This window comes from Myxocyprinus asiaticus, chromosome 23 (assembly GCF_019703515.2).
Source record: "Myxocyprinus asiaticus isolate MX2 ecotype Aquarium Trade chromosome 23, UBuf_Myxa_2, whole genome shotgun sequence".
Taxonomy (NCBI): domain Eukaryota; kingdom Metazoa; phylum Chordata; class Actinopteri; order Cypriniformes; family Catostomidae; genus Myxocyprinus; species Myxocyprinus asiaticus.
In genome coordinates this window covers 37468390-37483746 of record NC_059366.1, presented here as the reverse complement: position 1 = coordinate 37483746, position 15357 = coordinate 37468390, and the positions used below count along the sequence as shown (strand labels likewise).

At 41.6% G+C, this 15357-nt stretch overlaps 1 protein-coding gene across 4 annotated transcripts in view; it reads right to left on the bottom strand.

Moving 5' to 3' along the window:
• LOC127414060 (adhesion G protein-coupled receptor B3-like) overlaps positions 1 to 15357 on the bottom strand; it is a 254114-nt gene that overhangs the window by 83395 nt on the left and 155362 nt on the right. For all 4 annotated transcript variants that reach the window (XM_051651758.1, XM_051651760.1, XM_051651762.1 and 1 more), the window contains 3 exons: positions 13991 to 14092; positions 3949 to 4055; positions 2361 to 2555 (listed from right to left, as the gene is read on the bottom strand). In XM_051651758.1, coding sequence (XP_051507718.1) covers positions 2361 to 2555; positions 3949 to 4055; positions 13991 to 14092 — 404 coding nt within the window. The remainder of the gene's footprint in view (positions 1 to 2360; positions 2556 to 3948; positions 4056 to 13990; positions 14093 to 15357) is intronic.

Below are 15357 nucleotides of genomic sequence, written 5' to 3'. Positions count from 1 at the left end.
GTAAAAAAAAAAAAAAAATAGGAAAAACTGAATACGGTCATAAAAAACGCATTTGTGCATGGAACTACATTCTTGTGCATGGAAGCACCTTGAGTTTGTGTAATTAATCAGTCTGTTGTGTCTCTCAGCTGTGATAAACCTTAATGCTGAAGTTGTTAGTTTAAAGCTATTTAAGGATATTTCCTAGCTTTAGTAGAATAGTAGTAATACGAACGACCATGTAGTGCTGATGAATGAAAACACTGACTGACACTGACTCACTTCACGTCACCAACTGGCTCATATTACACACAAAAATGGTCTTTTATCCCCACCTGCTGGCTTAAAAATATGTAATGTCACAAAATTTAATGTAAAGAGACAGATAGCTCTTAACACATCTGTACTGCTCTTACACTTTAGTTTAGAACAGCATGAACACAAGCAGAGTGCTACACACAGTGAAGCATCTGAGTGCTGATGGTGTGAGACCATCAGTACTCATGGAACGTCTCTCGTCCAATCAGATTCGAGGACCAGAACTAACTGTTGTATACAATATAATATAATATAATATAATAATGTTCCATCATGTGTCACAAAAGTTATAAAACATGAAAAGTGTTAACTTTTGTAATATTTACCATAATTGTTAATTCATGAGAACACACTACAACTAATACAAATAATTAGGTGTATTTAAAAGAATATGAATTATTTGTGGGTGGTAGAACAATGATGGGTGTTAAAATCAAAGCGTGCTGGTTCAAATCCCAAGACAGGTACTTCATGAGAGCTTATAAATATACTGTATATAGTTTGATGTAAATAATTTAGATGTAAGAATTGTAAGAATACAATTATTTAGACCATATCAGTACCATCATTAATACCATATTCATAGGCTTAAATTATTACCAAAAAGGCTTTACATTAATTTTACATACAGTAGTCCTTGGAACAGACAAAATAAATAAATAAATAAATAAATAAATGTAGAGGGGTTCCCTGAGAAGGCATCCAAAACTCAGTATAATGAAGAATATATCCTGCATTTTAAATGTCTACAGAAATACTATGAGTTATGCCGAGGATCACAGCAGGGGTTTATTGGGAGATGATGGAATACGTTCCAGGCAGCATCGGCTCTAAAACACACCTGGGATTTCCTGCTACTTCCAATTCAGGGATTGGCTGATCTTCCCTAAGTACTTAAATGTGGAGAAGAACAAAGCACGGAGAACAGAGAGCGACGTTCATGAAAAGCTGCGTACTCAGAGTCCAACATAACACGCACCAAGCAAAGACTTTGGCGAGTAAATAAAGTAATTTACTTTAAATACCTTATTAGGAACTGCAACATTACATAGATTAAGTCGAAATGTAAGAATGATCGTCTCCCTTGCTGATAAGTGTTCAATCAAATGAATACAAACCATCTACTAAAGTAAACAGTTTTTCGCAATTTGTGCGATGAGATCGATGGAGACAGGGACTGTTGCAGGGCAAAAATAACAGCTAAAAAATTCCATTGTCATGAGAATTGAAATATATTTCTTAATTTAAAAAATATACAAAATGCAATATTATGGCAGGAAATAAATATTTCTGGCAGGAGCATTTTCTCAATTCTCTCGACATTGGCAGGTGTGGCCGAAAGTTAATTTTGGACCCGGTGCATACTCTAAGACTGGAAAGAAAGCTGATGTTTGCCGGGTTGACTACGCTGAATAAAATATCCAGCTGGACGTGTGCCTGTCGTTTTTGTTTGCTGCTCTGCCTCTGTGCCATAAGAGGCAGGAAAGAGTCAGTGTCTTGGCTCCAGCATGCTTGTTTTTTCTACTTGAATGCTAATGCTCCCTCTGGTGGTAATGTGTTCTCTTAAACACGGCATTAATACGTTCCAAAACACACAAACCACTGCAGTACACAGGCATGGGAAGGAGGGGCTGCTCCAGTTCACATCAGGGCTTTGATAAAACTTCCCACACCAGTCCAGCACACAAACATACACACTATCATATTACGCTCTGTATTATATAAAAATACCTATATTCCATATTCTAAATACCATATTCTCTCAAACGGTTTGTGATCTGCAGAATTGTGAAGGTTATGACAATGCTTTGAGATTGTGAATGAGATAGACTTAACAACCATATCGGCGCACAGTGTCAAAATCCTATAAGCTCTTTGTTAGGGGCATGAGGGGCGTCATTTAAGCGCAGTGTCCCAAAAAACATAATTTATAGCACAATTATCTGTATTCATAAAAATCAAGTATTTACAACCTGCATTAACCAACATTCAGAACCTAAAGTAAATATTTACTACAATGTCATATGAAATAAACAAAGGAAACTATATTTATTCTCAATTACCTGCACGTCATCAGAAGAGGGTTCGTAGCTGGCCCTTTTGAAGGTGTCAGTGACGTTCCGAAGGATCTCCACAGAGGAGAGAAGGTCACCTGCATAGAAATTCCGTCTCTGCGTGAGGTCCAGGAGGACCTTCGTAACTTGGGACATGCCATCCCCTGCCAGATTCCTCTGACCTTTAGCAAGGTGCCCCTGGACCTGGAGATAGACACAGAGAAAGAGACTAGGTTCTGTGTGTTCTTCAAAGCCTTTAATACTAAGAGACCAAGTCATGTCAGGTACAGAAATGTTGTGATAAAGAAAACTGTCAGTAGTATTTTAATGTCAAACTCTTAAAGGTGAATTGTGTAACTACCACCCCTGGAGTAACGAGTTCGAATCCAGGGTGTGCTGAGTGACTCCAGCTAGGTCTTCTAAGCAACTAAATTGGCCTGGTTGCTATGGAGGGTAGAGCCTCATGGGGTAACCTCCTCGTGGTCGCGATTAGTGGTTCTCGCTCTCAATGGGGTGCGTGGTAAGTTGTGCATGGATCGCGGAGTCTCCGCGGTGTCATGCACGACGAGCCACGTGATAAGATGCGTGGACTGACTGTCTCAGAAGTGGAGGCAACTAAGACTTGTCCTCTGCCACCCAGATTGAGGTGAGTAACCATGCCACTAATCTACTAAGTAGTGGGAATTGGGCATTCCAAATTGGGAGAAAAGGGGATATAAATAAATAATTAATAATAAAAAAAGCTGAATTGTGTAATTTCTATGCCACAAAAATTATTTTTGCAAAAATAACACAGGTTTGTGTTCACTTTCCATATCGCTTTATTTCTTCCATGGAACACAAAAGGAGTTATTTGGTTGAATGTTAACCTCAGTCACCATTGACTTTCATTGCATCTTTTATTCCATACAATTAAAGTAAATGGTGACTGAGGCTGTCATTGTGCCTAACATCTCCTTTTGTGGTCCACAGAAGAAATAAAATTGTAAAGGTTTGGAATAACATTTATGGTGAGGATATGATGACAGAATTTCCATTCTTGGGTGAATTATCCATTAAAAATCTAAAAGATACACACCTTTTATATATGGAACATACCAGTGAACAAACAAGCATAAATCACACTGGTATGATATCATGCTCGTTAACTCAAAAGAAAAAGTCTACAGAATTCAAATAGAAGAGTGTTTTTGTGTGCTTGTGTGCTAAGGGGGAGGGGGAGAACTATCCCTTTAAGCAAGACTCAAATAAGAAAACAAAGAGACAAAAAAAAAAAAAAAACCTGCATTTGTGTTGAGCAGGTGCGCTCAGAGTAAAAGCTCTGGTCTGGATTTCCAGGACTTTACAGGAAATTAGTATCCTCCATTATTGTGAAGTCACGAACACTGCAATACTAGCAGTTTAATTTGCCTCTTCGATGATAGCAGTTAATCTTGCAGAGACCTGCACGGTGGCCTGGGGGTGCCTGGTGGGGGAGTGTGGGGTGGGGGCAGAGGGATATTGGTGGAAATAGTTTGGGTGATCGGGATGACTGCAGGGGTAATTTATGGCACGTCACAAACAGAAGCCGTGCACAGGAAGCTGACGTTGCACCTACCGATTGCTGCAAGTATCTGTATTCATTTGCTATGCATCGAGCATAGCTGGGCTGCTCCCAGTAGGCCACCCCACGGTGATCCAGTGAGCAGCGTCGACTAGTGGTGCCTGCAATGAAGAAGGAGAGAGAGAAAGAGAGTGAGACAGAGAGATTGAGGAATTTAAACTTGTTCTTGTTGGTCTTTTTCTCCTTTATCATTTCACCTGCCAGCCCACACATTTTTCAGTAAGAGAAAAGCAGAGATAATAGAACCAGCCATCACCATTGCAATTCTGCTGTTGTCAAATCACATGCGCTGTGCATGTGCCACTGCAGTACATGTGGGCAAACAAATGAAGCTAATTATGCTCTTTAAAGCACTGGTTCTTTACTGGTGTATCAAACCCAAAAATGTGATGCAGGTCTGTTTTGGTAGAGGTCGTGGAAATCTGGAAAAAAATTATATTGAATGCAAATAATTAATGGCAGCTAATCATTTAACTGTGCATGATTAGGATAGCAAAACAAATCAGCTTATTAACTTTTAAATGGAAAGTGAAAACTTTCCATATTTTTTGTTCATGGTGTCAAAGGCCATACGTCCAGTCAAATTCAATTGTATTATGGTGCAAATTCATCTGTCACTTGGTAGAAGCTAGCTAAATGTATTAGATGCCAACATGGACAGACTGCATGCCATCCTTGAAAAGAAGCTATTTTGAAACTATAGCTTCCCAAGTTTCAAGCTACACATATCTTAAAGTAGTTAAACTACAGTTAAGCTACTCTTTTAAAAAAAGGAGTTGGCTACATTACAACAACATTGAAGCTATTTAAGGAAGAAATTATATTTAGATATATAGCAATCAGATGATATTATTTAATTCTGCAAGCAGTTCAGAATTCAATTATACAAGGTAATCATGTACCTTAACCAGTTCATTTACATGAGCTGCGTGAAAGAACCGATTCACTTAAATGATTTGGTTTTCCAAGTGTTACATGACAGAGAGGAGAGTTCAGGTGTTCCCATTTGAATACTCCCTCAGCTCCATTGCTGCGTTCGCAATACAATGTAAGAAATGTAGCGTTTTGTGACACACTACTGCTACTTGTTAGAAAATGTTGCTCATTACTGGAAAAGCAACACTATTGTGAAAATAACTGAGCTACTGTCAGGCTACTTTTAGTTAACTACTCCACAGCACTAGCAATGTCAAAATCTCGATTATTGATTGCGCATGTTATTTGACCTAGCAACGTTGCTGTTGATTTTATGGTAATTTATGCTCATAATGTTGCTATTGTTATATGCACTTAAAATGAACTTGATGTCTCAGTGTTTTGAATTACAAACTTTTGCCATGTCATTGCTGTTAGAATTAATGTTTATTTAATTCATGTGATGTTTAATGCACTTTTTAAAAATGTCATAAGGAGCTCTTTTTGTGAGGCTCTTTTTGTTAGTAAAGAATGGAATACATTTTCTTCCTCTTTGTACTTTTATGTTAAAATGACTATCCTACTCAAATGCATGTGACATAAAATAAAATAGAATTAGGTTGAAAGTAATCCAAAAGTAATTGGATTAGATTATCCAAAAAATTTAATCTGCGAGATTGTTACTGATTAAATTTTTTGTCATGTAATTTGTAATCAGTACCGGATTACAATTCACAAGTAATCCGCCCAGCACTACATACAGTATTCACAATATACTGTATCATCCAGTGAGTAAATAATCTATGATCTTTGATAATGATTTGGGTCGACTTTATTGGAAAACTATGTCAGTTGCACTCCCTGGCAACCTGTGGAGTCGTGGTGGCGCCAGTGTGTGTAAATTCATAGAAAATAATTGTTTCGAATTTTAGAATGCCCAATGTCGTCCACTAGATGCATCCGGTGTGCGACCCCGTTTAACATACCCTGCCGCTCATGCTTTACTAAAGTTGTGTTGAGAAATAAGTATGAAAAGACAAAGACTATTGTGCAAAGAGTAGCCCTATTCACATCTTAAAATTGCTGATATAAATTGACAGTCATCTGGAAAATGTTCTGATTATCGATGCATGATCCAAGCCTACCTAGCACTGTTGGGCAGTGATTTGAATAAATTTAATATGTTTGATTTGAAACATGTTAGATTTTCAAGGCATTTTTGTGTTTGATTAACAATTTTGGCACTCTTGTCGCTTCTTGATGCCCAGTACAAAATCTGAAGCAAAACCAATGGAGAACCACAGCTTTAAAGGGTAGGTAATAATTCCCTAGAATTATAATGTTAACCTACACTGGCTGTCATGCAACAATTAGACTTTTTTGTTTCTGCGAATGAAACCCTGCAACCTGCGATACCAACAAGACTGTCACCCACACATGTAAGATGCAAATAAACAAACACAAACAGAATCACACATGTACATAAATCCAAACAAATTTCCTCGCCTCCAACCCGTCAGAGCGCATCCAACACGTTTCGTCACATCTTGCGCTCCTTGCCTTTAGATCAACCTCACCACACCCACATGCAACCATCCACCACACACACTACTCTTACAGTCTCTGTTATCAGCTCTCAAACAAGCACAGTTCCACCGCCTGCTACCCAGACAACAGCGTAAAGCACACTCAGCCCACCTGAGATGCAGCTGCAGCCAGAGTGCCTGCCCCCACGCTGAGGCATCCATGCAAGGACATCCAGCCCACAGATCATGTAAACCCCCCCACAGAGCTGGACGAAAGCACCCATCCTCAGATCTCATCATTAAAACGCATGGCAACACTGAGGGGCCAAACCAGATTTAATCTCATATATATATATATATATATATATATATATATATATATATATATATATATATATATATATATATATATACACACACACACACACACAAAGATCACACAAATCTCATCCAATCACAAACACTCAAAAATAGGACAAGGCAAAAGAGAAAAGTTATTGTTCCCTATCTGTCACTCACTCGATATTGTGTCGATGTAGTGACACTAGGGGTCACTCTTGGGAGCCCCAAAACACCTCTGCTTTTTTGAAAAAAGGCCAGTGAGAATTGGTGAGTGGAATTTGCATGCCACTCCCCTGGACATACGGGTATAAAAGGAGCTGGTATGCAACCACTCATTCAGATTTTCTCTTCGGAGCCGAGTGGTTCTATTCATCGAGCTGAATTCATCCGCCGAGTTCATTCACCTCTCTCTGCTGGATTTTACGGCGCATTTCAGCGGCTTCTCCCCCTCTGCATCTGTGGTTTGCAGAGAACGCCCCTGGGTGCTTCGGCAGAACATTTAAAAGAGTATATTCTAAGAGTATATTTTCTTTCTGAAAGAGCAGCACACACGGAACCTCTTTTTAAAGACGCGTCTTTTTAAAGATGCCTATCCGTTTGTGTTATTCCTGGTTGCGGTCGTTATCTCTCCGCTTCCGACGGCCACGATCGCTGTCTTACGTGTCTGGGCACTGCCCATGCGGAGACATCGTTCGTGGATGAGTCATGTCCTCATTGCGAGAACATGACCATGGCAACGTTGCGGTCGCAGCTTGCTTTCGTAAGAAAGCCACCCCAGCAGCTCCCCGCACCGGTCCTTCTACCTACGGGTTTGAGGCCACATCGGTTAGCACTGGGGGCGATTTGGGAACATCAATGGGACCACCTCCGCCGGGTATCCCCCCACGGACCTCCCATTCCCCAGCACGCTCGCTTGCCCCCAGGCTCTCGCACGAGACCGGCGGCTCATCTCAGCACGAATTTGACTTCTTGTTCGGAGCTCCGGAAGACAACGAATTATCGAGCACAGCATCGGAGAGTGGGCTCGTCCAGTCTGACGCAGAGGCTTCGGCTCGGTTTCCTCCCTCGGGAATGGTCGCCCAGCCTCACGCCAACGCAGAAATGACAGACGTGCTTTCCTTGGCGGCCATGAGCGTCGGGCTAGAGTGGAACCCTTCACTCTCCCCTGAACCCTTGCGGCTCGACGATTGGTTCCTGGGCACGGGGTGCCGGCTACGCCCTGCCCCCGTTCCTTTCTTCACGGAAGTGAATGAGAAGCTGACAAGATCATGGGAGGCACCTTTTACTGCCCGGTCCCGGTCTTTCAGCTCCCCCGCTCTCGCTACACTCGATGGCGGAGCGGCCAGGGGGTATTCGGTGATCCCCAGGTGGATAAGGTGCTCGCGGTGCACTTGTGTCCACAGAGCACCGCCACCTGGCGCGGGTGCCCGAAGCTCCCATCCGAGGCCTGTAGGTTTATGTTGTCCCTGATGGCTAGAGCCTACGGTGCCACTGGACAAGCCACCTCCGCCCTGCACACCATGGCTCTCCTGCAAGTACACCAAGCCAAGGCGCTAAAAGAACTGTTCTGACCCGGGATTGATGCAGGAACTGCGCTCGGCAGACGAAGGTCATGCCGCGGTCTCTCGGGCAGGTGATGTCCACCCTGGTGGTCCAAGAGCGCCACCTTTGGCTCAACTTGGTCGAGATGGGAGAAGCGGACAAGGCACGGTTCCTTGACGCCCCCATTTCCCAGGTTAGCCTGTTTGGCGACGCCGTCGAGGACTTTTCCGAGCAGTTCTCGGCAGTGAAGAAGCAGACGGAGGTTTTACAACATATCCTGCCCCGGTGCGGCTTAAGACCAAGGGCGTCCACCTGCAGCAACAACACCGGCTCTCCCGCAGCCCGCCCCCATGGCTTGGCTCCGGCGTGAAGCCCTCCACAGGAAGCAGATGCCACCCGTCTCGCAGCTGGCCGATAAGAACCCTGAAGGAAGGCTTCAAAGCGCCTCCGAGACAGGCGACCCAGGGGCGAGGAGATCCACTTCTCTGGGGCTGGTTGACAGACCACTCCATCCCCCGGTGGAGGGCCAGGAGGAGGATCTTTTGTCATTGCATGCCCAGGAGGCTGCGGCACCCAAAAGCCTGACAAAAGAATGGTTCCCTTGTCTCCTGGGTCACATATCTGGTGCGTACGGCCGTCGTCATGTCCACCGTCCCATTTTGGAAGGTATGGCACTCCAGCGGCGGACCCCCTGCCCCTGTGCGCCCAGCTGTGGCACAAACACGAGCCCACTCTACCAGGAGTGTGGGCCCTGGCCAGTGGCACCTCTTTGGCAGACATCTGCAGAGCAGCGGGCTGGGCAACACCCAACACCTTTGCGAGGTTCTACAATCTCTGGGTTGAGTCGATTTTGTCCTGTGTAGTGGCAGGCACAAGCAGGTAAGTTCCGGGACAGCTGGCCGGGTGTACCACTTGCGCATAGCACCTTTCCCCTCCCTTGAGGGGAAGACGTTCGCTCTTGACTCCCAGTAGTGTTCACAGACTGTGATCCCTGTATGACTTCCTCCTTAGCCCTGTGGCAATCGAGTTTGCGGAGAAACTCGCTGCCGGCTCAGTAAGTGCGCTGGTAAGGCCCTGTACTGAGGTAGGTGGTCCGCATGTGGTGGTTTCCCATAGGTAACCCCATGTGTTATATCTTCCCTAAAATCGTTTCCCTGTTGGTAAACTACGTCTACCTTGAGCAGAGGGCCCTCTGCTCCGGTCGGCATGCTTGTAGAAACTCCTCCCCCCTTGGGTAGGACCTACCATGTGACTCTCCACATGACATACTTCTGACAAGACTCGGTAAGACCATGTGATGTATTTCCACTTGAAGTACCTCCCCCTTTCTATGGGCGGGGTGTAGTCACCGCGGTGTCTTCCCCTTGGGAGTGACACCTCCCCCGGTGTGGACACTCGCGGATCCCAGTCCGTTAACAAAATTCCACTCTTTCTGGGGAGAAAAAAGAGGGAAAAAAGGCCTTGGCTGGGCTAGTCTGTCCCTATATTTGGGTAGTCGACTTGTTCCTGATGGACCGTTCCTGGGGGAGGTTACGTGACAGTCTGGTGCACTGGCTACGAGGCACACAGCAGTCTGCCCATCACACACCACCAGTTCATGCAACACAGTTCAGCTAGTTGTGGCATTTTGTATAGGGACCCCTAGTGTCACTACATTGACACAACGTCGAGTGAGTGACAGATAGGGAACTTCCTGGTTACTTTCGTAACCTCCGTTCCCTGATGGAGGGAACGAGACGTTGTGTCCCTCTTGCCACAACGTTGAACTACCCGCTGAAATTGCCGGGACCTGGTCTCGGCTCCTCAGCACAAAACCTGAATGAGTAGTTGCATACCAGCTCCTTTTATACACGTATGTCTGGGGGAGTGGCATGCAAATTCCTTTCGCCAATTCTCATTGGCCTTTTTTCAAAAAAGCAGAGGTGTTTGGGGCTCCCAAGAGTGACCCCTAGTGTCACTACATCAACACAACTTCTCGTTCCCTCCATCAGGGAACGGAGGTTACGAAAGTAACCAGGACGTTTCCTCCTGCAAAATCCAGCATGATTTTAAAGGGGTCATTTAATACTTTTTTACTATAATCAACCCCCCCCCACCCCCCACCCCCACTTATAATGTTAGTAATATTTTTTTCACCAAAAATACTTATAATTTATTTATATTTATTTAGTTTTCACGTTTATATTCCTCTTTCTCTCTGACCCAATAATTTTTTTTTTTTTTTTTTTTTTTTTGCTGCCATGCCTTTAAGAAACACCCTATTAATGAGTTGCATTGTGCACTGTCGGGTCCAATCTAAAATCTTCCACTATAGAGTATGTCAAAAACAGCCTCTTTTCAAAGCCTACATAGCATTGTGACATGATCACAAAACAATCCATGTTGAAATTTGCCATTGAAAGTGTTCAAATAAACTTCAGCCACTTGTTTCTTCAGAAGGATACTTGGAGCAGTAGGTATTATACTCAGCCAGGAACAGCACAAGATTTAGCTAATGTTTACTTTCAATTAAACTATTAGCATTAGTTTGTTCTAGCGTTTAAGAAAAAAAAAAAAAAAAAAAACACCATATATAGTATATCTGATAATTTTTTTTTATTTTTTTATTTTTTTTAAGTAAATTTTCATATTTATTTCCACACTGATTGGCTTGCCAAGTTCCTGAAGACCGAACTGGCATCACTGACATGTAAATGTGGGCTGTCTGTCATGCAGCTTAGTTTCACTGTGTTTATTTATTTATTATTTATTTGTACCAGGGAAGAATTTTAAAAGTAATTGTTTTCATAACACAATGAATTCTTTTAACTCCAAAGTTCAAGGAAAGTGAAATTAATTATGATATATGACCCCTTTAATGCCTTTGTTGCCAAAACGGATTCCAATCAATCATTCCCCAGAAGTTTAAACTATTTCCAGCTGTGATTGTTGTTGCATTTAATTCCAACCTCATAATGAAAGATTGTCCAACACTGCTATTGTACTAGATCCCACTCCAATGCTTTTGCACAACCCAAAATTTTAAGGTGGGTTAGATGGAAATTAGAACATTTTAATCTACACAGTTCCACCCACAGTTTGACATACTGTCTTTTTCTTTTAAAATGATGTAATTAAATATTCCCAAAATATTCCTTCCGGTCAGCAGCAGTATGCACGTGTGACGTAATCATATTGGCATGCAAGAACTGACACACCCGGAAGAGCAGTGTTGTCTACAAATGAGTAGGAGGAACGCTGTACAGAAGCTTTGTTGGTTTTGGTTTAGATCTGTATTTGTATCTGTTTGTTTACTCACAATGGTGCAGAGCTGTCAATTGGGCAGAGAAACTACATTTTTCTAAATTCGAATTTTAATGTCAGCTGATTTTTTTAAACTGACGTTATTTCCTTAGTCCACAAGAGGGTGCATTGAATACATACAACCATACAGCACCATGTTATATTGTTGCAAAGAACATTCCTGGCTGTTAAAAAAACATTCTATTTTAAACTAAAGTGCATAAAATAAAAAATAAAAAAAGTTTTAGTTGGTTCATATTCTCACATTTTAAGTCAAAAGTAAAATGAGGGGGGAAATGCTTCAATAGGCAGTTCTGTGTTAACATGGTGTTACACTTGCACTGATGCCACAGTACATACTACCACAGACTAAAACTTCATAATAACAGAGATATACCACAGAGTTTTTCATTAATTACAGCTGTATGTAGGGTAGAATTATTCCCAGATAGCAGTGGTATTCAGCTGAACTCAGTGGTAAAGCAGCTCATGATACCTGGTCAGGGGCAGTTCAAACAGACGGAACACAACATAAAGGAACAGAACGCGAGGATCTCAAGACACATATTTCCAACTTTAACTCCTTTACAGACAAACCCATTGTTTAATCTGAGAAATGCTGATAAGAGATCAAGACACAATGGCCAGAGACCTCCACCTACTGTAAGGGGCTGTTCACACCGAACACTTTTGCAACCATTTAGTTTACCATTTTTTTGTCTCTGTAAACACACTAGACGAATGTCTTTGTTTCGCTTTGTTTTTGTTTATTCAGCATCTTGTGCAGGAGCACTGTTTTTTAGATGCCGTGTCAAGTTAAAAAGAACTTTAAAATGCATCTCGAGACACCTGGTTTCTGTTCAACTGTATTTTTGTTGCGCTTCATCTAGCCTTTTTTACCGCAAGAATGCGACCGGTCTGAATCGCCAGTGCTTGGCAGACATCCAAAATTCGAATGTGCAGTTTTAGTATTCGAATGTGCGCATTTTTCTTAAATTCAACGAATATGCGAATTTCACATTTGAATTTGACAGCCCTACAATGGTGTGTTTGTGTGCTTATCCTGGATGTCTCAACCAAGAGAAAACCGTGAGATTATTTCCAATGCAAATTCATCACACAAGAGACCACGTGAACTCAGCTCTCTTGTGAATGTGTATAACTGCTGCTGACCGAAGTGATGCTTTTTATTTTGCACCAAAAGTGATCGTGTCGCTTTAGAAGACATTAATTTAACCACTGGAGTTTGTTTATGCTGAATATCTGTGATTTTTGGAGCTTCAAATGTCGGATCACCATCCACTTGCGTTTTAAGGACCTATTGAGCTGAGATATTTTTCTATTTTTCTTCAAATGTATTCTGCTGAAGAAAGAAAGTCATGCACATCTGGGATGGCTTGAGGGTGAGTAAATGATGAGAGAATTTTCATTTTTGGGTGAACTATCCCATTAATGTTTGTAACTGAAAGGTTCAGTCATCATTCACTTTAATTACATCTTATATCCCGCTCAATGAAAGTGAATGGTCACTGAGACTGTCAGTCCTAACATTCTGTTTAACATCTCCTTTTGTGTTACAAAGAAGAAATAAAATCATACAGGTTTGTAATGAAATGAGGGTGAATAAATGAAGACAGAATATTTATATTTAGGTAACCCTTAATATAGCGTGGATACCACAATCCCTCTCACACACACAAACTCATATTTGTAATCAGCCTCTGCTCAGCTACACCAAGCTGCTCGCTGTTATCTCCAGAGTCTATGGCACCTCTGCCCACATCTTTTATTCTCTTTCAAGGACACTACAGTGGCATGCCAGAGAATCCTCACAACAGGAGTATGGTTGCACAGCCCTGAGATACCAGGAGGTTAGAGGAGCACAACTGAGAACAATAAAGCACCTTCTGCCATTCTCAGACCACAATCAGTAGGGCTCACACCAGCAAAAACAACCAGTCCAAGGAAAGAGAGAGAGAGAGAGAAAGAGACCTGGAGCCACTATATCTTGCTGCATGAATGCACTCTCGTTTTATGTTTTCCCCAATATTTCATCTGCACCACAGAAAGCTGCCTCGCAAAACTGTTGACAGTGCTATAGGGTTCAATGGTATGCAAATGACAAGAATCTCTAGGTACACACAGCATAAACCATTTAAAAGCATTCAGTGCAGCTGAACACACTCGTCAGAAACATTTGTCATCATAGCCTTTTGAATTTATGAATAATTTTAACACCACTGAAATAAACGCAGAGAAAAGCAGAAGCAAAAAACAAAACAAAAGTCCTTTTTAAAAGTGTTCTTTTTATTTCTTTGAAAGTGACTGTGACGGCATTCTATACTTCCTGTGTGTCTTTGTGTGTGTGCTTTGGTGCAGTGTCTGATCGCCTGTGTGGTTTAGCTGCTTCTCGTCATAGCGTTTCTTACCTGTGGCGTTGGGTGGACACCTGTTGAAGGCCAGTTCCCCAGAGGGAGTTCTTCTCCACAGCATGGACACAGCGTAGTCTTCTGGGCAGATTTCATAAGGAGCTGCAGTTCAGGTACAAAAACACATGCACTTAAGAATCACATTACTATATCTACATTTTTGCAAAATGATTTTTATGGCTCGTTGTATGTATTTCAGCATTTTCCGGGTGAAATGAACACTATCGGTGCTACAGTAAGGACTTTTACTCCCTTCACACAAATCTCAAGTAAAACTGCTGATTATCAGTTCATAAACACTTACTTTATGCCCTGTTCCTCACACAAGGGCATAGTAGTATACTCAGCACAGAATTTCTTTGCATGAGGTTGCGTTCCCGGTCTCTCGCTTTCAGATGCATTTGAATAGGAGTGAATTGAGAGCAAAGTGTAGTGTGACTGCCCCTTAAGGCCATACATTTACTAGCTTGCTCCTCTGTGATCAAATTGCATGGCAGCTCAACTGATAGAGCACTGCCCTTGCGATGTACAGGATTGGGGTATGAGTCCTGAGGAGCATGCGTGTCGACATGTGAGCCCAAAGTTTCATAGAGGCAACAGAAAATTAAGTCGTTTCTTCAGGAATTGTGTTTTTCATATCACAATTCCACCAGCAGGTGGTTATAAAGTTCACATCCAAACTCTGATAATATAGTGGAACATCAAATTATGTCCCTGACGATCAGAGCTGTATAGCTGTCTAGTGAAACAAAAATTTATAAGATTTGTGTTAAACTATCTATCGGTCATGGTTTATTTTAAATTATTATTATCATGTTTATATTTACAATTGTATTTATGATTTAATATAAGCAAGATCTGTATTTGTGTTTTTCCACCTTTCGTTGTAGAGAGATTTTAAGTCACTGCAAAAGGTGGCGGTGATAAAATGTTTGGATTTGGTATATTATTATTATTATTATACATTTCGTTATTTTGATTATATTTTTGTTTAGTTTGAAGTGTAATTTGAATGTAGAAATATTTTTGGTTTAACTTTTTCGTGTTTCAATAAATACATAAAATTTTTCATAATCAAAAAAGAACAGTGAAGTGCATTCCAATTCAATCGCTATTAATTCTATCCATGATTTGTGTGTCAGTAGATGAAAATTATTAATAATACTTACATTCCTTATAATTCAACGGAGCGTACATCCAAATCCTGATGAAAATAACATTTTCTAAGCATATAAAAGGAGCATGTCCATATTTTTTTATTCTTCTAAATAATTATATACAGTCCATTTACACTGCTGACTTCTTATGAATGTGCTGTCATTGTTTAAATTGCGGGTGCTTGAGGGAATGGACTATATAATAGGCCG